This window comes from Grus americana, chromosome 7 (assembly GCF_028858705.1).
Source record: "Grus americana isolate bGruAme1 chromosome 7, bGruAme1.mat, whole genome shotgun sequence".
NCBI lineage: Eukaryota > Metazoa > Chordata > Aves > Gruiformes > Gruidae > Grus > Grus americana.
This window is the reverse complement of record NC_072858.1, coordinates 14,932,587-14,958,214: the sequence shown is the minus strand read 5'-3', so window position 1 is coordinate 14,958,214 and position 25,628 is coordinate 14,932,587. Positions and strand designations below refer to the sequence as shown.

Below are 25,628 nucleotides of genomic sequence, written 5' to 3'. Positions count from 1 at the left end.
ATACTTATGTACGTGTAGGAAATCCTAGCACATTGTACATGTTTGTGGATGAAAGGCAAGGTGTACAAAGTGTGTTATTGACAGCATTGCAAATGATAGGTGCAAAAGCTACAGGAGACTTTTCACATCCATCTGTGCTGTGATGACTTTGAGGATTTATCTGGGTGGTTTATGTTCTAATTCAACATTTGTGAAAGTCCCAAATTTAGTTAGAAATATACCTTGGAGGAATCATTTATGAAAACTTAAGGATTTTCTAGCAAAAATATTGTTTAAAACTTAAATGCTTAGAAAGATTTTGATTGTTTTGTTTTGAAAACATGAGTGTGAAAGATAGGAAGGGAGGATTCTCATCTCTGTTTCCAGCATGAGGGAAGAGAAAGTGTTTTTCTAGTCCTTTGTTTCTGTAATTTCTTCCTTTCTGTAGCTACAAGTCTTGCAATTCAAGCTGTCCTCAGTGCTGCAATGGTCTGTACAAGAACTGATCTTACATTCCATATGGGTTACAATGCAGCAAGCAAAGAACTGAGTTTTAGGCTGTAATTCTGAATTTCTTGTAATCTTTCAGGTTTTAATTCGGCTTCATGTTATTTGCAGAAAATTTTTTTGTGATTTAATTGAGTAGTCAGTGTGAATCTTGTGGTGTTCGTGTGCATGCAAGGGAGAGGGAGATTTTCTAAGTGTGTTCAGTGTTCACATGGACATAAACAGGTGGGTTTCCAGCAGAGACATTTGCATTTGAAAACCTGCTCTAAACGGGCTGGGCTTTCCCAGGAGAAGCAGCACCAGCAGTGAAACGCAGCGATCGATCAGCATAGAATTGTGTGAGCATTTGATGGGCAAAATGTTGTGGTATAAAGACAGGGCCCAAGAATAAGCTCTTTGTGGCTTTGTTTCATTCCTGAGAACTGTGACTGAGAGGCTTTTATCATTTAAAAAAAAAAATTAATCAGCCACATTTTGGCTAACCTGGATAATACCACAATATCCTTTGCAACGTTCTAAGTGCTGTTTCTTTAACCCAATTTTGATACTTAAAAAAAAAAAAATGTTTTTCATTTCTGTCTACGTATATTTCCCCAACTTTAAAAGTAAAGTAATATCTGAACCACTCCTTTCAGTCGCAGAGCTGAAAGCGTGTAATTCAGTGTCCATAACGATAAACTCTTTCTTCCAAGCAGCTTGCATTCGCTATGTTTTCTTTCTTGCCTAATTTTAACTAAGGAAAACATTCCCTTACTTATCACAACACTTCTGTTACATGCTTCGTTTTTCGGGCCAGCTTTCTTATGGTATTTGGAGTTTATTTTAATTCTTAATCAAATGAGCTGTCCAAGAAATTCATCTGAAAAAACATATATTAAAAATGTTCAAATGCACACCAATGGGGACACCTGGTGGAGAAACTACGAGTTGCCCAGGACACCCTTGCAGGAAACCCATGAATGGGTGAGCAGGAGTTAGTTCATCAGCGAGATGACTGCGAGTATTTTTAACCACAGCCACTACAAGATAACTCTCATTAGTTTACCTGCCTGATGGTGATGGCTCCCTCAAAGCATCCTACACTTGCTGCTAGCTGAGAGCATGTGCATGCCGTCGTGGTGCTGACGCACAGTGAGTGGCGTGCAAGTGTCTGTTGTTTAATGTGACGGAGGACAAAGCTGCAATTACTGGCAAATGCTGTTTCTCTCTTGCTGCTGCAGAAGCTGCCACGTTCAAGGATTCTCAGATAAGCCCTGTAGATACTTATTTAAGAGATGTCCTATTGATATGAATTTCAAAGGTGATGTGGGAAGGTTAGGTGAAGATCCAGGACCACGTCTGCTTGTAGCTACAGGGCAAAGAACACTCCTCTGAATTGGATCCTGCTCCATGTCATATGAGTCTTGACAGGCAGCAACTCAAGTAACCGCTAACATTTTCCAGTCCACAGTGGAAGTCCTAGTCCTCTTCCAGTGGGCGAGGCCTACCTTCCCACTCTCCTGTAAGAGTGGTGTCGGGAGAGACCACGGTGAGGACAGCAGCCAAGACTGCCATCATCAACGAGCTTGGTCAGGGAGAGGGATGCTGTGCCTGCCACTGCCTTTGGAAGCAGGCAGTATGCGGTTCATCCCTGGGGCGCTACACTGATGTCAGAGGGCAGAATATGGATTCCAGGCTGTTTCTTTGTATGTGCTATAAAATCTCTACCTGGAGAGGGACAAGCACAAGACCCGAGGCCAAGGCAGTTGGCTAGGCAGCATTATTGCACACATGCTCTAGGAACTGTGTGCGAATGGAGCATGCTTTAACTGGTGTGAAAATGGTCGTGGTTGGTGGTTTTACTTGTAGCTCGCTCAGAAAGCAAGCATTAGCCTTTCCTGTGATGGGGCAGCAACATACAGATGGGTTCTGGTATGCCTTCTGGCATGCACCAGCTGTGGAACATGGGATTATCTGGGTGTTTTGTCTTTCTAAGTAGGAGAGGAGGAAAAGAAAGGAATGCTTACAGTTGTGAAGAGAGAAGGATAATTTCTGGCTCTTTGTTTTGATGCAGTCTATTCTGACATAGAGTGAAATTTATAGCCCACTGGTTTTGTCATTGTTTGGGAAAAAAGGAACATACTAATTACAATTCTGCACCAGAACCACCAGACAATTGGGAGAGAAAGTGGCTTTGACTTAGACCATCACAAGTTGGGCTGCAGACTGTGGATTTTTATTAGATATAGCAGAGTATTATTTGTGTTTAATTCACATTTCTTCAGAATCTTTTCTCTGTGGCAAATCAGAGCTGCAATTTAAGTGTGAATCGCCATCCCATAGGCATCCAGTATGGCCTGCTGACTCTGCGCCCTCTTACAATACGAGACTAATAGTAAATGAGAGAGAAGCTAATTTTATTTGTTGATATTCCTGTGTTGGGTTTAATATCAAAGCAGGACACTTTCTTTTTTTTAAAGTCAGTGCTTGAATTCAGATGGCTCAATGAGACCCCTTTCCTGCTTCAGGTGCTTCAGCTGACTCGGAGACTCAGCAGAGCTGGCTGGAGGCAGCCGCTGCGAATAGCCACCAGCGACTGTCCTGGTCCAGACCAGAGGCCCCTGCCTGACTGGTCAGGAGCAAATGCTAACAGAAGGAATATTCTAGCAGACTTTTTGGACTAAATATTTCTTGTTTCTCTTCCTTGCAGAAAACACCTTCTGCAGTGGTGACCATGTATCGTGGCACAGCCCTTTGGACAACAGTGAGTCTAGAATCCAGCATATGTTACTGACAGAAGACCCTCAGATGCAGCCGGTGCAGACTCCTTTCGGGGTTGTTACTTTCCTACAGGTATGACACAGCAATGGTGGCTCTGATTGTCACCTCCTGGGCGTGGAATGTGGCTAACATTACATTTAATTTAGCTTTGATTAAGTCAGATGCTTATTATCCTGTCTTCCACCTTTCTTCCTTATTTTATTTCTATGGATCTCATCTCTGAGTTGTTACTCTGGAGGTGTTCAGTGTTTTACCAGGATTGAGCAATGGCATACTCAGTTTTCAAGATAGAGGTCTGTCTGATGCAGAGAAGGTTTACACCCTGAAACAGACCTGGAGTTGAATATTACTGCTCTGAAATTTCAAACATGAATGCAGGGAAAAAAGTTGAATGAAACACTCCTAAAAGGTAATGTAAAGCTAAATTCAAATTAATTCTATGGCAGTATTGGTAAAAGATCCACTGGTTTGAGTTCAAGGAAAAGAAGAGTTTGGAGCGCAACTCAGAGTTGCTTTAGCATTATTTAATGGCAGAAATGTAGGTTGCAGCATTGATACAATGATTCTTTAGAGGATAAGTGAGTTTTCCTGAATTGATCTACTGTTTAAGAAAAGTTCAGGTTTGCTTTGCAAAAGAAACATTAAAAAAATCCCTTGCGATTTAACCCTACTGTTCAGTGAGGGAAGCTTCCTTGGCCAAATAGGTTTGCTTGCTTTCACAAAGTCCTTCTCAGTGATGTCTCTTAAATATGGGCTGCTTTGGACATTTTAAAATTGCATATGGAGTTATTAAGCTTAGTGGAAGAGCTGGCATAGTTTATACCAACTGCTGATTTCTCCCTGCAAGTGTCTGTATTTTACAATTTAAGCTTCAAGTTGCTCCCAGTTGTTCTGGGCTGTAGTTGCAACATGTAAGGGGAAGCTCCATTACCACAGACCTGCACAAGGCAACTGCTGTGCGAGGGCAGAGGCTTTCCCAAATCTTCCGAGGTGTTTTATCAACAAGAAAGAGATGAGTGTGGGATTAATCAGTGAAAGGTGTGTTGTGGGACCTGGAAGCAGAGATAGAGAGCCAAGCTAAGCAGGGTGATTCCTGGCTCCCTCCCCAGCTAGTGCTGCGTTAGTCCGCATCTCTTCTTTAGTGCCCAGCTAGCCTGGGTCAAAGGACAGTCAGCTTCTTGGATCCTGAGGCTCTTGGCCTCTAATCTTCCACAACACATGCAGTTGACTTGTTTTTCCCCTTTGTTTGATGCTTGTTGTTATGGATTTATTTTGACCCATGAGGATAAATGATTGCAAAAAGAAAAGAATGAACACAAAATAACTTTCTGTTTAGAGTCTAGCTGTTTGTATGTAATTAGTGAGTGAAGGCCCAGGGAGGGGTGTGCTGAAGCAAGGGTGATTCAGGCTGTTCATGGAGGAAGCCTGGGAAGATGGGTGGGGATGAAGTGCATCTGCAAGGGCTGGATCCTGAGAGAGTGAGCTCTGCAAGGGGCAGGGGAGGTACAGTGTGCACAATTCGGTACGTGCTGACCTTGATGGTTTTCCACGCAGATCTCTATCAGCGCAGATACGCGCTTGCATCAAAGGCACATCATGCGCTTCTGCTTGCTGCTCTTCAGAACTCAGTTTTCAGTTTTCCTCTTTTCTGATAAAACATCAGTTGAATAGATTTTGACCAAAAATTCGATGTCGTTGGAAATGGTTTAGAGTATTGAGGAAGAAAATAGAAGGCCATGGCTAAAATAATTTTTCATCCCAAAGAATGAATCATTATGCTCAGAGGCACAAGCCATCGGTTGACGGATCAGGAAGAAACTGCCTTCCTCTATCAGCTGGAGGGTGTTTCACCCCTTCATTTGAAGCGGCTGATCTCAGCTGCTGTGAGAGGGACATCTGGTATTGCTCAGTGTGGCAGCTCCCATCCTGAAAAGCAAACGCATCCTGCCTTATACAGGAAGGCAGAAGTCTGCGATTGCCTGCAGTGACGCGCGGATTATGCGATGTGTAAGCAGCTTTACTTTATGATGCCGGGTAAGATGTAACCAGTCAGCAAACTGAGTTGGTCAAGGATTGATGAGCACCAAAGCACTCTCTCATGGCAGTGGGTCCCTTGCCTGATTGAAATCGCTGGTGCAGTATTGCATTTGCCCCTAGCAATTGGCTGACAGAGCAGTGTTCTGCATGTCCTCAGACCCTAGCCTGTCCATGTGGACTAGACTTGAAGAGTGAGAACAGACTAATGTTCACTAGTGGGTCTTCAGTAAACCTTGATTTATCACCAGGCCCTCCTCACAGTTAAGTTCGCACACGCCACGCAAGATTAAATGTTACGTGACCAGGGCACTTCACATGGTAAGTGTGGGGAGAGGGCATAAGGAATTGCAGAATCCCTCTGTTGTCTCGGGCACCATTTGTCCTTGCTTATTTTAAAGAAATAGTGCTTCTGTATATATGCACTGTTTGATCCAGCACCACATGGCAAGATTTCTCTATAGTTCTTGCACGGTTCCCATTCAGTTTAGTATCTCTGTTGTCATTTATTCCAGATTGTTGGGGTTTGCACTGAGGAACTGCATGCGGCTCAGCAGTGGAATGGGCAAGGGATCTTGGAACTGCTTCGGACTGTCCCAGTGTAAGTGCTCATATAGCCCATATATAGAGGAGGAGCATTCCCTTAGAGAACAATTCAGTTTATTTTTATTAACAATCTTTAACTTGTTGATGGAACTTATTTAATCCTGTGCTGTAGCAAGAGATGGGAATTCGTTGCAAATCTGTTCTCACGCACAGACGCTTAGATGGCAAATTAATGCATGTGGAAGTCCACATGTTCAGGGTGAAACAGAATGAGGTCTTGAAAGCTTAATTTCCTTCCTCTTGCGCCTGCAGCATTTTCTCATTGGTTCTTCCTGAGAGAGCTGGGATAACTGTTACAGTGACCTCTCTGTAGTTCAAAAGAAAGAAGGAGAGGGTCTGACTTACAGTGCCTAGCAAAGCTTGTGTACTGTCTGAAAGTGAGAAAGTCACTCTCAAACTGGTCCCACTCTTGGTGGGCCAATTTGCAACAGGAGGAGCGATCATGCAAGTGAAGTTCATTGTTATTTCTCCCATGGCAAAACAAACATGTCGTTGGGTCAAGGAGGAGATGGGGTTTAAAGGTTAAATGATGCTTTATTTGCTGCCAGGTTGCAGCTAAACTTTTTTGTCTTGCAGCTGTTTTGTTTAAATATTTTTCTCTTATATTTAGTAGAAGTTATTGCTGTGTGATTGTAGCTCAAAAGATTTTTATTGTTTTTTAAACAAAATGGTTCTGAATATGTGTTCCTGGGCACAATAGTACACTCTCTAATGTTACAATGGCCTTTAATTGATTGATTATTTGGAAGAGCCTTTGCTGCTGAACTTTTTAAACTTGAACTTTTCCCTTTTAAGCACAAGTGCAGATAATTTATGCGAGTGCCCTAGAGTAGAGTGAATTTGTCCAGCTGCAAGCTTTGTTTCTGGGACCCCAAGACAATAAAAACTGCCTGCAGCTCCCTTGGGTCCTCTAAGTCAACACAGATATAGCACCTCTCAGTCTGTTCTCATGTTGGTTTTTGGCTTTTGTGCTGTGGTACAAGCACCTTTCCAAGGATAAAATAAAACCCAAATGTGCATGATTTGAAGGCAAACCTGCAAACTACTAAGTCAGTGATGGTGGAGTCAGGGTAAAAGCCTCTTGCATCCCAGTGAGGAACTGAAGCAGGTCACACCTCTGCAGTTAATAATTAACAGCTTCCAAAGTGATGTGAAAAAAAGAGTGGCTATCGATGCATCTGAAAATCTATAAAATATTAATTTTTATTGCTCCCACTCCAAGTGCTTTAGGAGATGGTAACACAGACAAGGCCAGAGGAGGGGGCTTTTGACTGCAATAACAAAGTATCTCATGAAAAAAATGAAAATTTTTATGGCAATTCCAAAAGACTTCAGTTTTTACTTCAAATGAAAAGCACCATCTAAGGCTGACTTCTGCAGTCTGCCTGCACTGTGACCCAAAGTAAAGTCTCTGAGTAGTTCATCTTCACAGTAATCTGTTTTCTATCACCTTTGTTGGGAAATATCTTGACCCTTCTGACTTTTATTGCTAATGAAAACAACGATTTCCCTGAACCATCTGAGTAACTCAGCCATTAAGTACCAACTGGGTAAAACATCTATTGTGAGGATATTTATCAGAGCAATAAGCTTTTTATGGTACTGAACATGACTGCCGATCTCAGCAAAAAAGTGCAGTCCTATTGGGACCCTGCTGCATCTTTATATATGTAACAGAGGCATAAATCTTGACCCCGTGCCTTGCCCATCCGTCTTAGACCTAGGCTACACTGGACTTCTCAGTCTCAATTCAGTTACCTGTAAGATTAAAACCCAGTTTAGTCTTGTATGAGTAAGTGGGTCCATGCAGGGGATAGCCTGTGTCAATCCTGACTGCTTTGCAAGACTTGGTGGTGTCAGACACTAGGCAGATAACAGCTAGGTCATGGAGGGCTTTCATTATGTATCTGGGAAATGTAAAGGACAAATGCGTGCTATAGGATGTATACACGACATAGAGGGGCTTCTAGGCGCGTTTTAAGCTCTGTCTTGTGCTTCCTTCCAGTACAGATCCACTCTGAGGACTCTGTTGGGGAGCATCAGCTAAAGTGCTTGTTTGGTTCATTACCTTTCTTGCTTTCTTTTAGAGCTGGAGGCCCCTGGTTGATAACAGATATGCGAAGAGGAGAGACAATATTCGAGATTGACCCACATCTGCAAGTATGTCTTTAGTTTATAAAATGTCATGTCTTTTGTAGTAGCCAGGGAGAATTGGTTTAATGGTATAAAACAGTTCTATTGTTTTCTGTAAAGGTGCTGTGATCTTCTCAATGTTTGCAATAATCCTGGAAAAGTCTTAGAGGTGGCTCAAGAGTGCACATGTCCAGCCCCAGGTGGATGGCAGCTCTAGGAAGAAAGTTAGAGAAGGGAGACCAGGAAAACAGAATGTCATATATGAGACAAATTGGTAAGATTTGGACGGCATGTTTTACAAAGGAGGAAAATAGAAGAAGATAAAAGAATATAGAACAATAAAAGATTTAGAGATGATAGATCAGGAAATTCCTCCTGTTTTATATGCAAGCTTAAGGAGATATAACATGCAGAAAACTCAAAATCAACTAAGTAATATTTTTTTTTACAGCAAATGTGACAGTGTAGCTCATTCCTGTAGGATGTCACCTGAGGCCAAGTAGTTAGTGTGGTCTGAGAAATAACGGGAAGCCAAAAGTATCTCATGCAGTTATTAATAATCCATGCAGGGAGAGATATTAAACCTTCTTCTTCAGAGTTCAATTTCTGAAGTTTAAAGATCAGAATAGGACCTCTATGGAGGGGTTACCATCCCATGGACTACTGCTGATCCGTGTGTTTGGGAGAAAATTCTGCATCCCTTCAGCAGAGTTATGGTACTGGAGTACATGGGTCCCAGGCAAATCCAGTGTGGTGCTGACCTTGTTTCAGTGAATCACTGAGTATTTGCCTTTAACAGAGAACTTACAGCTTAGCCTGGTAGGGCACGTGCATATGTGCACGTTTTGTACAAGCTATTGCGTTTGCTTATGGTCTGTGTGTCTGCATCTGATTACCCTCAGTTGCCTCACAGCATCTTATTTTGAAAGCTTAAGAACAAAACCAAATTCTACTTTTACTGTTTTTAAGGATTTGTTCATCTAAAATAACCCCAAGTTGGAGACACAAAAAATGTTCCACAAATGTCCCACAGTGTGGGAGTTAATACAGATGCAAGTCCTATGAAATTTTTAGGCTCTTCACAATTTTGTCCTCTCCCCTCCTGGAGGGTGTTTCTGTTCTCTGCGCACTGGTGATTCCTAATGATAAGAGGGTTTTCTTCAATTTACTGTAAATGAAAAGTAGCTCAGCTTACTGGAATCTGAGTCAGCCAAGGCAAGTTAAGGCAAAGAAAGAGTACCTCTGCCTCAGCAGTGTGTCCTGCCACTGAGAGCTGCTATGTCTATGGTCTTTCCGGACTTCCTCACATTGAAGACATTCCTGTTTCTGTTCGCTCTTGCCCTTGCAGTAATGCATATGTGCGGGGGGGGGTGTGGGGGGGTGTGTACACACCTTCCTTCTGCTCTGCTGCTGCAGCCCCTGGGGATTCACAGGGCAAAACCTGCTGCTGCGGCGCCAAGTCCTGCAACGAGCCTTTGCTGTGCTGGGCTGGGTTCAGCCATGTCACGCACCTCCTGCTGTAATTAGTGGGGAAAGGATAAAGTGTCATTCGCTTGGCATTTTCTTGGTGGTGGTACAGGGTGTGTGAGAGCTGAAAGGCAGCGGTGGAAGATAGGTGGAGGGGGAGAGGGAGCAGGCAGAGAAAACGGACAACTTTCCTGGGAGCAGGGAAGCATGTTGCCTGCCTGGGAAGCGGGCAGAGCTTGTTTTGAGGCTGCATTGTCTCTTGTGGGAATTGATTGAGGCCTAAACCCAGCCCTGGCAGCAGCAGCTGTACTTTCTGTTCGGAGTCGCTGAGAATGGATCCTAACTAAGATGTCATCCCAGGATGTCGGCAATTAATGCTGTGGCAACGCTGGCTGTTTTCTGTTCAGCCAGGCTTCCCTGTAGGCCATTCAGATTTCCCTGGCAGCACTGTCAAACAATCCCTGTCGGTCCCCAGCTCTGCGCTGATTCTCAGTGCTTTGCTTCTGTTTTAGCAGATATCTCAGAAGAGAATAAAGCTGATTTGAATTTCCTGAGTTGTGGTTGCCGCTCTGCGGGTCACACTGCAGTGCTCTGGCTCGTTTAGAAAGGGATCAATGACTTATAAGAGCCTCAGAGCATCCCTCCCACATGCTGAGAGGAAAATGGGACAGAAACATCCTTTCTTTGAGGAAGGAAAAAGCTGAACCTCCTTTGCCCTGGGCTGCTCCAACCTCCTGCTCAGGCTGCCCTTTCAAGGGAGGAAGAAGCCCAGGCACATCTTTGCTGGCTAAAGATGGGGTAAAGCTGTGCATTTCCCCAGCTGAGAGTCTGCACTGGTTAGGGTTGGTTTTTTTTGTTTTTCTCCCCCTTCAACATCAATACTTGCAAACGTTATAAAACAAGCATGCAAATTAGGCTGCCTTAGGCCAGCTCGTTTCCATCAGCCCCCCTTGATCTCCAAGGGATGCCAACAGAGCAGCACTTCTTCCCCTGAGGAAGTGCTCTGCAAAGCAGCTGAGATGCAGATGACGAGTCCCTTTCCCCCTCCCTGAGGCTCTGTGCGCTGTCCGGAGGCCCTGACTGTGTCTCTGAGCAGGGGCCCTGGCTGCAGGGATGGAGAAGCACGTCCCACCAGAGCCTCTGCCCGATGGAGTCCTCAGGGCCCTCTGGGTTCTTCTGCTCCCTGCTCAAGGGCAAGTTTGGTGCTTCCCCAGTTGCTGGAATGAAAAATAACCATGCTGACAAGTTAAACCTCCCCATGCCAGCTGATCTGGGTTCCTCACAGAGCGCCGCAGAGGGCTCCCGAAGGAACCACGTGCTAAATCTCACTTAGAGCATTGTTTGCATATGTACGATCGGATGTATTTTTATTTCTTTTTCCACAACTTCTATTTCTGGGTGAAACAACTAATTTTATGTTTAGGATATAACAAAAGAAAATCCCAGCAGATGTATTATTTCTCAGATTTTCCCATTACGTTTTCATAGAAGCCAGTTTCCCCTGACGCCAGTGGAAGATCCCAACAAGGAGTAGTCTTTCAGGGAGAGAAGCAGAAGGCAGGCAGTCTCTTGAATACTTAAATCTAAGACAGGACTGCTCTGGTCCTGCCCGCAGCCACAGGCTTTTGCCTCCACTCTTGGGCCAAAAAGCCAGTTTAGGGAGGTGATCCAGCTGAAAATAAAAAGGAGCTGGCTCAAGGGAAGGGGTAGGAGCACATGGAGGAGGAGGATGGGATGGCAGCCACTGCGAATTACATCAGCTTAAACTGCTGTGCAACCACACCCTGAGTGCTTGTGCTTATCTTTGAGCTGCTCAAATCTTCTTTTGAATGGTCACAAGAACAGGCAATGCTCTTTCTAGGGCACAGAGTGCGCGGCTGGGCAAGGGGAGGAACGTATGTGGGTTTTAGTCTGGAAACTGCAGATTTTGCAAAGTGCTGGATGCTCCCACGGTCTCTCGACTCCAGTGGCAAGGTCAAACTGGTGGGTAGTAATAACAAGCGGAGAGATCCGCTCCCATTGTGCGTAACACAGCTCTGCCCTTTCCTCAAATCTTCAAAGATTCTTGTCCCACAAGCAGCAGGACTCAATGCCTTTTTTGAGGTTACAGTATGTATGCAGTGAGATGGAGATCTTGCTGGTGCCACTGAGCAGTACCAGAAGTGGCACCCCTTCAGAAGAAGGGAAAATGAGCCGGGTTGATTTGGTTCCAGAGGAGAGGTGGCAGTGGTAAGAGCAGCCATTACTCGGTGTAGCTCAGCCCTGAGTTTGTTCAGCTCAACATTACCCCCTTGTGGGACCGAGGTGGAAATTCAGACTAAGGCCAGTTCCTCTAGCAGGTAGGTGTCCTGTGGAAGTTTTGGCTGTAGCTTAGGGCAGTCTTGCAGGCAACAGATGCACATGTCCTTGAGAAAATCCGTGGTGTCCGAGAGTATCCAGCTGCTTGTGGCTGGTGTGCAACACCTACTAGGCTCGGACGGTGGTTACGTGCTTGGAAAGTCCAACTTGCAAGGGAGGGGGTTTGTGTATTTTGCCGATAAAGCAAGCTATGCAAAAGCTTTGACATTGCATGCAGATCTGTGTCTCCTTGCATGTTTGCCCTTTACTGAACACCCCAGCACACTGAAAAGCAGTGGTTTGTCCAGGCAGTTTGCAAATGGTGAACTCTTGTGAATGATGATGTCTCTGTGAGCTGTTTTCATTGTGGGACTGCTTGGTAAGCTTGGAAAGAGAACTTAGGTTTAGTTATTCAGGGGTTTATTGTTATTGACATGTAATTGGTAGACTGTCAAGCTGTGCTTCACACAGGAGTGTATAATGTAGTGTCACAACTACTCTGAGTTGGTATAAACTGGAGCTAACACTGAAAGAAGCAACCCTGCGTACCCCAGGCCATTGATTTCCACCTCTCTCTTTCCCTGCTTTGTGCCTGCCAGGGCCATGTAGTAAAGCAGTGGGAAAAGGGTAGGAGTTCAGACCAACCTGCTATGGAAAAGGCTTGTTCCAGTTTAGACCAGCTCCCTGATATGGCTCAATGTGCAGTCACGGTTAGCTGACACATCAAAGCACAGGGGCCAGAGTGGAAACTGGCTGTGATGGGGGGGATGCACAGGAGCTGCTGAAGGTTGGATTGAGCCAGGGTGGGTTCCAGCTTAGGTTCAAGCCACACCCAAAAAAGTCTTGGGGTTTTGGATCTTTTCAAGCAGGAGAGAGTCGACAAAGGGATTGAGACAGATGGGTCAAACCTGAGTGGAGTGAGTGCCAAATGTGCCTGGGATGATCTCAGCCGGCCCCCGGAGGATGATGAAGACAGCAGGAGCATTTGCATTGGGACTCAGCCGCGGCGACTCTCTGGGAAAGGTAAGAGGTCCTGGGCCGAGACGCTGTCATGGCCTTTTGGCTTGTTTTCCGATGGGTCTGGGCAGTGGGCTGAGTCTTGCAGCATCTTGGGGTTCATAACAAACACCACATTTACTGGAAGGCTCAGTATGTCTCCGGGGAGCAAAATGAATGTTGGTGTGGCCTCTTTGAGGAAGGCAAGACAGAGGAAAAGAGATCTTTGCATTGTTTTTAGGTTACTTCTAATTAACTCTGCAAATTTAAACCGAGCACTGGGTGAAACCAGGACTGTAAACACCTGCAAGGTGAAGCAACTGCATTTTCCCAGGCTGCGCTTCCTTTTTGACATTGTCACTTCTTGGGTGACAAGTTGGACTGATGCTGCATGTTGCTGTGGCTGAACTCAAGTGATTCTTGCAAATACGGAACTCTGGAAAGAAGAAATAAAATACGGAGTTCCCCTTTGCAGTGAGATGCCATCTCACGGTACAGATGTTGTCATAGCCATTTCATGCGCTTAAAATTATGCGTGTTATCATTCACATGGGTGAAGTAACATAAAATTTGAGGACTTGAGATTTCCTGGAATTAACTATGCTTTCCACAGGAATGGTATCTTACTTTTTTTTTTAAGTCTATGGTAAAAAACCTATTTAAATGCATATAGGGTTCCTTCTGGCTTCTATGCAAATATTTTGAACTGTACTGGATTATAAAGGCTATTTTCCTTCAGCTCTGTAAATGAAAAACCCGAGACAGGTATACATGGTGATATTTGTATATCTTTCAAATGTTTTTGAAATAATTTAGATATTTTTTCTTTACCTAATTTCCACATTTCTCAGAAAAAGATGAGGAAATTTCTAAGAAAGGTAGGAAAGCATCCTATTAAAGTATTTGGCCATTAGACATTATAGGAAAATGAGAAAGTAAAAAGACTGCATCTGAACTCCATAATTTGCAGTTTATTTTCAAACGTGAGCTTGAAGATAAAGTTTGCCCTGCATAAAATTCCTTTCTTTTGTGGATTTTATTGTAAATTAATCAACAGATTTGCAAAGCCAGTTGCAAAAACTCAAGGACCGCCTTGCACTTGTTTGGTAAAGGAACAAATTCCCGTTATGCCTAATGGGAAAAGTGACTTACAGTGCAACGGCTGGAGGTGTCAGGAGGTTCTGGGAGAGCTGCAGAAACAGCAAACACCTCATTTATGAAAGGATACAAAACTACTCAGAATTTCCTCATCGGGAGGGCGCAGGACCAAAGGTTCCAGCTCTCCTTGCCTGACATAACATCACAACCCAAACCAAGGGAATTGATGCTGACTTTATAAAGTGAAATAACTCCTAAGGTGCAGGAAGAGCTGTTAAGAATTCACCCTTAGCATAATTTCTTTCTGAAGGGGAAGCATTTAGATGAAACACAACATAGAAACAGGCCTTTTTTAAAAAAAAAAAAGCTGACATCTCCTTGTGTCTGTGATGTTTCTGGGGACTCTAAATCATGTTAAAAAAATTCTCTTTGCAGATACGGAGCAAATCAGGGAGACTTTGCGGAGAGGGCTTGAGATTAACAGCAAACCTGTTCTACCTCCAATAAATGCACAAAGACAGAACGGGTTGAACCATGACCGAGCACCGTAAGTTTCACCATGCACGCTCAGACGGTGGGAAGAGGGAGGCTGAAGAGCTCAGCATGGAAAACAAAGTTAAAGCTGGGTAGGAAAAGACTTGGCAAGGGGAGAGGAAAGCTAGCAGCAAATACTTGCAAAGCAAGAGGATAGAGGGAGAAAAGTTGTTCAAGTTGGGTTAATGAGCTGGTGCTCAGGAGGGCAGATTTTGAGAGGGGTTTTAGATAAACCTTGCTAACACAGAGTGGGTTTGACTGTTCTGCAGGACCTGCTCCTCACGGCGTACGGTATTTGAAATCAGACTGGACTGAGCCCTGTAAAATGTACTGTGGTAAATAGTCCTATGGTATCCAAAGAGTTAGGTGGTATAGATGAGCATTTGCTGATATTCTTGCCCCAGCATTTTGTTTTCAAGCTCATAATTACAAACCTTTTGATTAAAATGTTGTTATTTTGTTTTTAAAGTGACTTTGATCTTGCCTTACTTAGGCAGGTACTGGCAGTAATTATGTGCCAATACCACCCTGGTCTCTAATCGTCTGTAGATTAACAGGTGATTTAAGTGGGACTAGGTGGGCCTGTAGATCTCTCCTCGTTTGTAACTTTTGACTTCAGTGAATCTACAGGAAATGACCTGTGGTTTCAAGCCATCTGCAGTATCAGTTTTTCCGTCTTTTTCGGTTTCTCCCCTTCCCCTCTTTGGCTTATTTCAGTTGCTAATTAAATGTCTTCCCATCAATTTTAATGTTTTCATCTAAATGATACAGAAAGGCATGCATCTTTACTGCACTCTTTCATCTTGGTATTTCCTTTGGTTTCCTAGTCTCTGATGAACGTTTGTGCTTTCTTTTTCCAAGAGTAAAGATCATCATGAAAATCAGCTCTTTCCTGTAGTGCCAGGCAGGGACAGCATCCTGCTCTGTTTCAATTCCTGTTTGTTTCTTGATTCAAGCATTTCATGAGAAAAACATTCCTCATACTTGGTTAGGCCCCTGATGTCCTTTCTTGTTCCGTTTTGTTGGTGACTTCTGATTTGCTTTACATATGAATGTTTCTGAGTTGCCCAATCCTGTAGGGGAAGTATTATGTCAATTGCTGATGCTGCGTACTAATAAGTAATATAAGATATTGGTGCTTATTAAAAAAAATAAAATCTCAAGTGGCTTTATTATTGCTTTAGGAATAATCTTACTTTTGCTATATAGTAATTGTACAGAGCCAGATTCTGACCTGACTCAGATCTTGAGTTGTACTTCCCTGCCTGAAGGTTGGTCCCATTGGCCCCACTGAAAAAATAAAATTACACCATCTGATTTGCACAAATCACACCCAGCCTTGGAATGCTCAAAAGTATTGAGCAGGATTTCTCACAGAAGCTGGGCTCCTGCATGAATCTGTATGCCCAGTAAAAGCTCTGAATTTGCAGCGGTTGGGGACAACCAGAAACATTTGGGGTGCACGTCAGGTCAGGGAGGCAGCTGATGGGTAAGCCTTAATGCTGGGAGGCAGTTGTTGCTTAGATAAGAAAGCTTAACGTTATTCAGGGTAAGATAAACAGAGATACGCTGAAGACAGAGTGGTGAAAGGTTAGCAGAGGTCTAAGATGAAGCACACAAATATTTACCTGGGTTTTTAACTGTTCTGAGACAGAGAGGAAGGCAGGTCAAATTCAGAGCCCCATATCTGTGACAGTGCTCTTTGTTGCAAATCTCTTACCTGTAGCAGCTGCGCACCCACCCTGCCTGAAGCCTGAGACGTAGGAATGGCTGGTTCCCAGTGTTTGCCTCCTAGAAGATCAATACATTTCTCTGAGGTCTATGGTTACCACTCTGGAAACTGATAGCTAGCCTGCTTCTCCATAGTAGCAGTTCAGTTAAGGAAAGAGGGCTATCAGCTGTGTGTCTTACCAGTGGTTACTCTGGTGATAGTGTCGGAGGGATGGAGGAGATCTCAACTTAAAAAAACAGTGTGCCCTAATGCTTTCTTCCTCCATCTTACTGACTACTTCGAGAGGAGTTTGGAAAAGGTCTTTTTCTACTTGTGCAATGGCTTCTCTTCTCCAATTCATGTAGCAGATAAAATGGGACTTGTTCAATGCATTGACCATACTGAGAGGTGTGGTTTATGCCGGAAAGCAGAGTTTACTCACAACCTCTAACTAACTGGTACTTAAATCAGACCTGATGATTACTCTTACTGTGGCTAAAACTTATCAGTCAACATATTTTCCAGCACAGTGTGGTGCAGATGAAGCAGAAAAGGAAGATCTTATTAGGTGTCAGCCTTTCTTAATACACTGTCTCAGCATGTCTTACGTGTTTGAGCAAAGTTGCTCAATGTTCTATTAAGTCCATGAGCATGATCTGGAGACTCTCATCTCCAGCTGCTGCAGAGGGATGTAACTTAAGAGTTCAGCTTTTGCACGTTAGTAATATATCTACATTCGTGTTCCCTACAGGTATCTGCAGTGGCAAAGGCTGAGACATGAAAGGCACAAAACCCAGGGCAGATATAGTCATTTCATAAGACTTACAAGCACCTGAGATGAAGGACAGCTCTGCACATAGATCTAGTCCTTCTGGTGCAATCCTTGCTTGGGCCTGGTAGGGCTGGGACTCAGTTCTGTCCTTCTGTAAATCTTGTGTAATCAAAGGCAAGTCATTTAGCTATTGAGCTTCAGTTCTGAATCTATAAAATGGGACTAATAACAATGTCATCTTCTTGAGGCACCACAAGGATAAATATGTTAACGATTACGAGGTGCTGGCTGATGGGAAGCAGGCTTGTGTGTAATCATATCCTGCACTGTACACACCAGACCATAAAATACCAAACCCGTGGTTCGTTGCAAGGGTCCTGTGAATAACTGGTGCATTAGAGGCTCCTTGGGAACTTGAGAGAAACGCTCTGTTGGGGCATGGCAAATTGTTCCAAATCTATTTTCCATAGGGAGCACTGCAGAACCCTAGACCATCAAATTTGCACCCAGCTGACATTAGGATGTTAAAGTCTGACACAGACTCTAATGGCTTCGTGCAGAAGAGGAATGTGCTGTTTATTTATCATAGATTTGTGGCCACCAACTGCTTTCCTAGTAGCTTTCTTCCCTTTCTTTTATCCTAACCCTACCACCCACACACAATCTATCAGGGTTTAAAGCAGACAACCTGTTCTGCATTCAGCATCACAAAATAGTATCAGAAACACTCAAACTTTCAAATATTTATTTGTATAAAATGTGGAGGATCCAGATTCCATACAGATTTCCCTGTCTTTGTGTAGTTACAGTTTTCAATGCTTATGCAAAAGCCTCACATTGTTTGGTTGCAGATAGGGCTTGATTCAGTGTTCTGGTTCTAGCAAAGCACATACTTACATGTTAAGCATGCATATTACCAGTTGTTCACTGTCTCAGAGTCCTAAAAAAAAAGTTCCTTTGAGAAAAAGCTGGTTTCTGTCAAAACTGTGTTGGGCAGCTGTAGTACTTTGATTCATTAGTGTTATTACTGTAGACTATGTAGCCCTTTTTCTCCTAAGGATATGAATAAAAGCACTCTTAATGCTTAAAACTGCATCGGACATCTGTTTCTCAAAATGACTGTTAGCTCAGTTCATAAGCAGCCATTAAATCAGTTCGTACGCATTAAACAAAAGAACATGTAAATTAATCTTTGGAAACATGACTAATCATTTCGACCATAGGTAACATAATACTCTTGATTACTGCTTGGAAAAATGAGGTGTGTATGAATACAAATGTACTTTACAGTGGTGCATTATTTATTTCTTAGGACCCATCAGCTTGGTAGGTGCTGTTCAGACTGATGGAAAGGCGAGGTTCCCGGTCTCCCAAAGTGTGCAGATGCACACTTGTTGGATACGACGAGCTCTTACCAACAAGGAACATTTAGATGTCAGACTAATCACTGCTGCTGCGAAGACCTCAGTGTGGGTTGGAAGCTCTAGATGTCAAAGATCAGTGACGCTTGTGGAGTCCTGCTTCATTTGTTATCTAATTTCTTGATGTAATAAATTCTGGGGCCAAGTCTTTAATTGTCCCTGGCAATTAGCTCTCTGCTCTCCTGTGGGGTAGGTGAGTAGTATCTCCACTTTACAGATGAGGACAGAGGAGTTAGTATGCCACAGCTGCAGTGAGAGCCAGGGTTGGGATAGGGGAATTTTTGACCTTTTCCACCCCTCAAGGGTCCCCTTGATCACACAGTCTTGCTGAAAGTGATGTTTTTCTGCCCCTTGGCTGACTCACACCGTTGTACTGCTCCTGTCAGCTGAGGCATGGAGTAGAAACCTAAAGCTAGCACGCTGCATTACTGCACATGTTGAGGCTAAAATTATCAGTAATTGCTACATTTCGTTGTGCCAGGATTCAAATAATGCCCACACGCATCCCCAGTGTCTGAAGGTGAGACTTCAGTGTTGGAAAAAGGTCTCCCAAGGCTATGTTACTTGGACAAAAAGCAAAAGCTTCTCCAGTGTCTCTCTACTGTTTATCGCTCTCCCTCAAGAAGGATAAAGTGGTGTGGTTCAACATGCCTGATTCCCAAATTTCTGTCTGGGATTACCCAGATAATTCTGCATGCGCTGGTCCCCTCATGCACCGCAGCCATTTGTTGAGGGACCCACAGCGGGTGCCCCAGAGATCTCAAATCCCATCAGCATCCAATTTCCAGGCAGAAAGGTTGAGTCCAGGGAAACCTGAACATATGGTAGCTCTGTGCCTGTGTGCTAATTCCATCCAGCCCTGAATGCTTTCCAGCTGTGCAGGGAAATGAAGGCAGGTTCCTGGCAAACAGAGCAGGGAACAACCCTCTGGCAGGTGGGGCTGGCAGGACTGTCCTGGCTGTGACCTTCTCAGGTTGTTGCTCTTCCCTTGTGGGAAGAGGGAGGAGTTGTGTCGCTCCAGAAGTCCTCCCAGGATAACCCCAGACTGACACACAGTGTACCTGGTTTGGAGTGCATGAGTAACAGTAGCACCACTTGCAGGACTGGACTCCACTGCCCATGTAGTTCCTCTGACTTGGTAAATAGGGCATGCTGATTTCTCCTTTCAGTGAGTAGCTTTGGGTTAATGCACGTTAACAAGCTCCATCTGAGCAGCATTTCTGAGGAAGCTCTGACGGTAATATCAAGATGTAGGATTTGCTCTGAGGCAAGTCTGCACTTTGCTTCTCCCAGTTGTGCTGGGTTTTGATTGCTGCTTTCCTTGGGCAGAGGGGAGCTGTTGTCTGTGTAGCTGGTTTCCTGTCTTGAGTTCTTGGAGGCAAACTTTTACATAAAGGGGAGCATTTCAGTGTTCTCTGAAACTATCTAGTTCTGGCTAGACTTTCTGATTCTGCAACCACTAAGCAGTAAGTTTCCAATCCAGTCCTGCTTATTTAGGCATGCTCTCTCATCGAGACGCCATTCAGTGGTGTCTTGCTTGAATAAGGAATGCTGAATGGGGGGAGGCAATATACTTTAGGGAGTGTCTCTCAGCATGAGGCTGAGTGCTGGGTGACAAGCCTGTGAACTAGGAAAGCAAATGTCTGGAAAACCAGTGTCAGAAGTGCAGAGTGGTCACCATGCTAATAATTTGCTCTGCTACATAGCTTTCCTCATCTAAGAATCTAAAAGTACTTTGCAAACATTGACTTAATCCTTGCAACACCCCTACGTGGAAAAATGTCTCAGCTTTACAGATGGGGAACCTGAAGCTTAAAAAGAGTTGTTTGACTTCGCCCATGAGTCTGCAGGGTGCCAGTGGCACAGCCTAAATCTCTCAATCCCAGTTCAGCTGCAGGTCTGGAACAGTCTGGCCCCTGCAAGCACTGACAGTAGTTATTATGCAGCTTTCCCAAGGGCTATGTGAGTGGCAAGAAGATTGTTGCTACTGGCATTGTCCTTGGAGCCCTTCTGTGCCAGGAAATGTATGCAGAACATCTTCACCATCCGGTTTAACCAGGATGAAGAGCACCCAGGTCTGAGCACTCAAGCTAGCCTTGTCTCGGTGTGACCACAGCAGGAGCTGTGTACCATGTCCTCCCCATTTCTGCACTTGCCTCTGTGCATCTGTGACGTGTCCCATAACTCTCTGTGCCAAAATGCTTAGGGCTCTTTCCCACAACTGCTCGTTTGCCCTTCGGGGAAAACTGTGGGAAAGACAGTGGAAGATTGCCAGCACTTAAGTGATCTTTGACCATATCTTCATTTGGGAGTGAGGAGGTTTGAAAGGTTGGGAAGGGAAGAAAGGGGGGGAAAGAACCCCCAAACTTTCTCTCCCAGCTGTGTAAGCTTGCTGTAATGGTTTGCATTTGGTAACTCATGGTGCTGGGTTTTGTACCGAGAAAGCAAGGAGCAGTGACTGTAACTCAGGTTAGTGATGCAGTGGGCACCCACTCCTACAAAGAGCCCCTGCTGTGGCCAGCTTCCAACAGCATGTCCTTTGGGATTTCGGTACCTGGGAGAGTCTTGGAAACGCAGCAAAATTCTGCTCCGTGTCAGTGACAGAGCTTGGAAGGGAACTGAGACCTCTTTCCGTGACAGGTCCATGAGATCAAGCGCTCTGATCATAAAGCAAAATGCAAATGCAAGAGTAAATAAACCTTTCTTAATCCGATCAACCTGGTTATTCTTGAATCCCATAAAATAACTGCCAGTGGGGTTGCTTGAGAAGAGGTTGCTATAAACATGACTTATAAGGAGGGGACATCCAAACTGTGCAACCCAGTGATTGCATTGGCGGTTTTCCAGGATCCCCAGGGGCTGCTGCTAATTGGCATAAAATTAAGCAGGTTGCAGCCACCCTCATTTTTAATATAAAGAGAGGGCCCCCGGGAGCCTACAGGTTCCAGCGCGTGGCCGCTCACATCAAGAAGGAGCACAGCACGCTGGGATGTGTAGTCTCCTCGGGCCTTTTCTCCCTGTTGACAGAGGTCTGGGGAAGCTGCAGGCCACACTGGACACCTTTGCAACTGTTTGACCACCCCTCTCAAAAAAAAAAAAAAATACAGCTTCGGTTAAGTTCATGGACTGTTAATCAGCATTCATGAGATTTAAAAATAAAAAAAACAACAAACATAATTTCTTCCCTCTCTCCTCTGCCCAGAAGCAGACTACTGGTAGAAACTGAAGCTGGAAAAAATAGTTGAAAGTCAGCTAAAGTCACCTTGGTAACTGCAGCAATACACTTGCCCAGAACAGGAGACATCAAACCCAACTACAAACAGCTTTAAAGAAACAAAAAGAATGTAATCATCTAAAGAATTAATCTGACAACTGCCCACGTTTACACCTCCCACAAGCTCCCAATCAGAGGGAAATGTGCTTTAATCTCCTCCAACTCCCCTCTAGTTTCACAAAACACGAGATGTGCAGTCCTTAAACTGGGGCATTTCCGGCATGCTGCTTCCATTTAAATCTACTGCCTTTCCTAATGCAGCAGCCCTGGCTTTTGCAGACTTGTTTTTTCTGGACACTGAGAAACATGAATTTTTTTGTGTGGGTTGGATGAAGTATTAAATCTGGAATAGACAAAGTTTGCAACATTTTACGTGATAGTCAGCTAGATCTTAGTCATAACAAATAAAACTCCACTGGCTTTTGCTGCTGATTTATTTGGTGATGGGGTGGAGGAAGCAAAGGCTTACGGGTAACTGACAGTCGTAAAACCAGGGATGTTAGTGTTAGAAAGCAAACTTTTTCTACATTTTCTTCTGAGGCTGAAAACTGCAAGCTGTGGATGGCAGCGTGTGTTACGACATGAACTTTTTATTAATAACAACCTAGAAGTCCTGCCGACCCTTCATCTGGGCCATCACCCTTTGGAAGGGTCAGCACAAAGAGAGAATTTTAATGGGTCTTGCCAAGTCCCGGTGTCATGCAATGTGTTCCAGAGTCTGAAAGTGATGGCACTGTGGCCTTGTGTTACGCACAGTCCACAACATGTCCAGAAGTTCCCACCGCACAAAACTCTTGCGTATAGAAAGGTATCGCTTAGATAGAAGGTTGTTTGGTTTCTACTATTGGAGTTTCACCCTTAACTTTAAATAGCTGAAATTGTGTGAGCTTCACTAAAATGAAACAAGAAACACAGAGACTGTGACTATTTTGGAAAAGTTTTGTGGAAAGGATTAATAATTTCATGTCACTCAAAGTATTAACTACCATTTTGCTTCACTCCTTCACCTTTTTGACAGAAGGGCTGGTTACTTATTAATGTGAAGTCATAATTATTGACAGCCTTGAAGTCATGACAGTTCCGCTTGATAGTTATACATTAGTCAACATCTTCTCTTGAGTGTGTAATGACAAACAGCATTTGCTGTTTTTAATAAGACTTAAAGCTTTGCCCCTTGCCTCCAGAATATTGTCGTCATTCCTATTATTGCATTAACAACCGGAGGCTGTTTCTCCTCCGGACTGCGGCCCCATTGTGCTAGCAGCTGTACTGGCTAGCATGGTGGAAACCTAAAAACCCACCCTCACCTCAGGGGGTTTGGAGTCCAGGGATATGGGGAACTGTCCTGTGGCTGTCTGTCCTTCCGAAGCATGAACCTACAGCAGCGATTACTTGTGAGGCTGCGTTATGGGACGTGCCTGGCACGCTTAGGCAGTCCAGTGAGAAGGGCACAGTCCCTTGTCTGTAGCAATAACGTTGCTGTAAAACTGATCCGCTCCAGGGTGGGTAAACTCTGGAACTGCATTTAACGAGCGCAAGCTTATAGCCTGCTTGAAAATCATGCGTTGCTAATGGCTGACCCTTTTGGTAGGGATTGATAAATGAATGATTGGAAGCTGTAGACCACAGGCTGACTTTCCCACAGCTCACTGTGTATATAAGATCTGATAAGGAAGTTGAGGCAAAGCTTAGCTTAAGGTCAACTGATCATTAATCAACTGTAACTGCACTTCTCAGGTAATCAGCCTGCAAAATGCTGGCCCACTCCACTCTTTGAAGACCCCACCTACAAAGAGCTGTAAAATGTTTGCTGAAGTAGATTAAACACAGCTTTAAGTGCCACCTATAGACTACAAAGCACGTTGTGTCTTTGCTTCGGGGTTAACCCACCAGACTGACGCTCTGCTGACTGTCAGTCCTTCAGCCCACCCTGTTCATAAGCTGTGTCCTGACCGACTGTGTCCTTGCTAGGTCCATTATTGCTTTTGTGTGTTGCTAAGGCAGAATATGGGATGCCTTTTACAGTTTTTATCTTGCAGGGAGCTGAGCTGCTCTGATTATTTCTCCTGCATGTCTCTGACCTGGCTGTGCAGAGTATTTTCAGGAAGGCACTGTGAGATATCAGAGTTTAGCTTGTATCCTCATTTCAGAGTGGGCAGCTCAGCAGCCTGGGTGAAAGGCTCACCTGGGACTAGGTGACCTGGTGGAAGCAATAGGCTGATCTGCTTTGGAAGCCATACTGAACTGTATTACTATGTGTGTGGTGGATGGGAGTAATTTTGGGAGAGCACCCAAATGTAACATCAAGTAGATGCGTGATCTAAGTCAGCTTGTGAGGGTCAAGCTGTTTCTTTACAATCATTTCTAGATGTACATTTAAAGGTGGCTCCATTTGGGTGGAGGAAGGATCCAGGCTTAACAGCGTTCTCAAATGGAGCCACGGCTTGCTTTGGCTTTTGGTCTGTCTGGCACAATGGAACCACATTGCAGTGTGGCATCACTCAGTTCCCTCCTGCTTTGCCTGTCCCCCTCCTCTGGTGATTCTGTACTATAGAAACTATCTTAACAAAGTCTTACCTCTATTAAGTTCATGTGGAACGTCAAGTGACAAGAATATAAATCACATATCAGACATGTTGCATCAGTCCATGTCATCCGCAAAAATTGTAACCACCTCATCCTTCATTCTTTGTCCTGGACTATCAAGTAAAGGATTACGCTGATGCTCTTTGAACATATAAAGTGTTTATGGTCAAGTATTTTGAGATATACCGGTTTGATTATCTAGAGGATTCCATCTGGCAAAGTTCCTGATCATGTAACAACATAACCTTTAGTCGTAGCTTCACAATACACTGGTCTTGGAGAAACGAATTAATAAGAAAGCAAAGCTGCAGTGTCTTAAAGCAGCCCCACTTACAAGGGAAAACAATCTATGGATGTCCTACTCGTCACATGTAGAGTCCATCTTTTGACTGTTGCACTTGATGCTGGTAGAAGCGGAGGGTTCTCAAAACCTTTTGGTTCAACTGTGCAAAGAAATGATTTGGAGACAATTGTAGGGATGCCTCAGACCTCAAAGATATTCGAGCAAGGGCACAAGGGACTGGGCAACTCTTTCCTGCAGGCCACTACCTAAAAAATTCTGAAGATATAGCAAAAGCTGAAGGGAGGGCACACCTGGTAATTCTTCCAAGCCATTTTATAGTGGTTTGGGGCTCTGGAGAGTGCAGTTTTGCTCCAGAAGCTTTATTTCTTGTATGCTGGGAAGGGATGCACCATGTGTGCGCGTCAATTCAGATCCTAGGTCATCACATCAATGTGAAGAGCTGCTTGCTGGGACTGGTAGTCTGAGGGAGGCTGTGTCTCTGTAGGGGTGATGAAAACTCAGATACGTCTTCATAACAGTTTGCTCCTGTGTCCTTCAATGTTCACACAATCGCTCTGAAACGCAGCAGAAATAGCACACACCACTGGGATCCTAAATATGTGCATCTTGTCTCTTTGCTTAGAAGCCGTAAGGACAGTTTAGAAAGCGAGAGCTCAGCAGCTATCATTCCTCATGAGCTAATCCGCACGAGACAGCTGGAGAGCGTACACCTGAAATTTAACCAGGAGTCCGGAGCACTCATTCCCCTCTGTTTAAGGTGAGTGAAGCCGTCCTCCTCAGCTTGTGCTAACATGCCGCTTTTGCCTTGTGGCATTGTTTCACTATACAGACATGCATGCAATGGGTCTTTAAAGGCCAGAGCTGAGATATTTTGCCAAAACACATTAGAAACAGATGATTCTTTGCATGTGTGCTCATCGTGGTAAGATTGTTTCTCATTCTTTTTATGTCCTCCAGTGTATTTTGAGTGCTGAAACAGGACAGGGTTAGTATAGAGGGTTTTTATTGGTCTAATGCTGGCAACTCTGTGATAAAGAAGGGATGTCTTAACATACTCTGTCAAAGAAATACCTTAAGTTGTTAATTGTGACTTACAGACTCAAGACACA

At 44.2% G+C, this 25,628-nt stretch overlaps 1 protein-coding gene across 2 annotated transcripts in view; it reads left to right on the top strand.

The window, feature by feature from the left end:
* SUFU (SUFU negative regulator of hedgehog signaling) overlaps positions 1-25,628 on the top strand; it is a 99,727-nt gene that overhangs the window by 49,401 nt on the left and 24,698 nt on the right. The window contains exons 4-9 of one of the 2 annotated variants that reach the window (XM_054831434.1): positions 3,176-3,318; positions 5,796-5,881; positions 7,974-8,046; positions 12,693-12,846; positions 14,353-14,464; positions 25,142-25,276. In XM_054831434.1, coding sequence (XP_054687409.1) covers positions 3,176-3,318; positions 5,796-5,881; positions 7,974-8,046; positions 12,693-12,846; positions 14,353-14,464; positions 25,142-25,276 — 703 coding nt within the window. Of the gene's footprint in view, positions 1-3,175; positions 3,319-5,795; positions 5,882-7,973; positions 8,047-12,689; positions 12,847-14,352; positions 14,465-25,141; positions 25,277-25,628 lie in introns of both variants that reach the window. The other variant, XM_054831432.1, reaches the window with a different exon arrangement.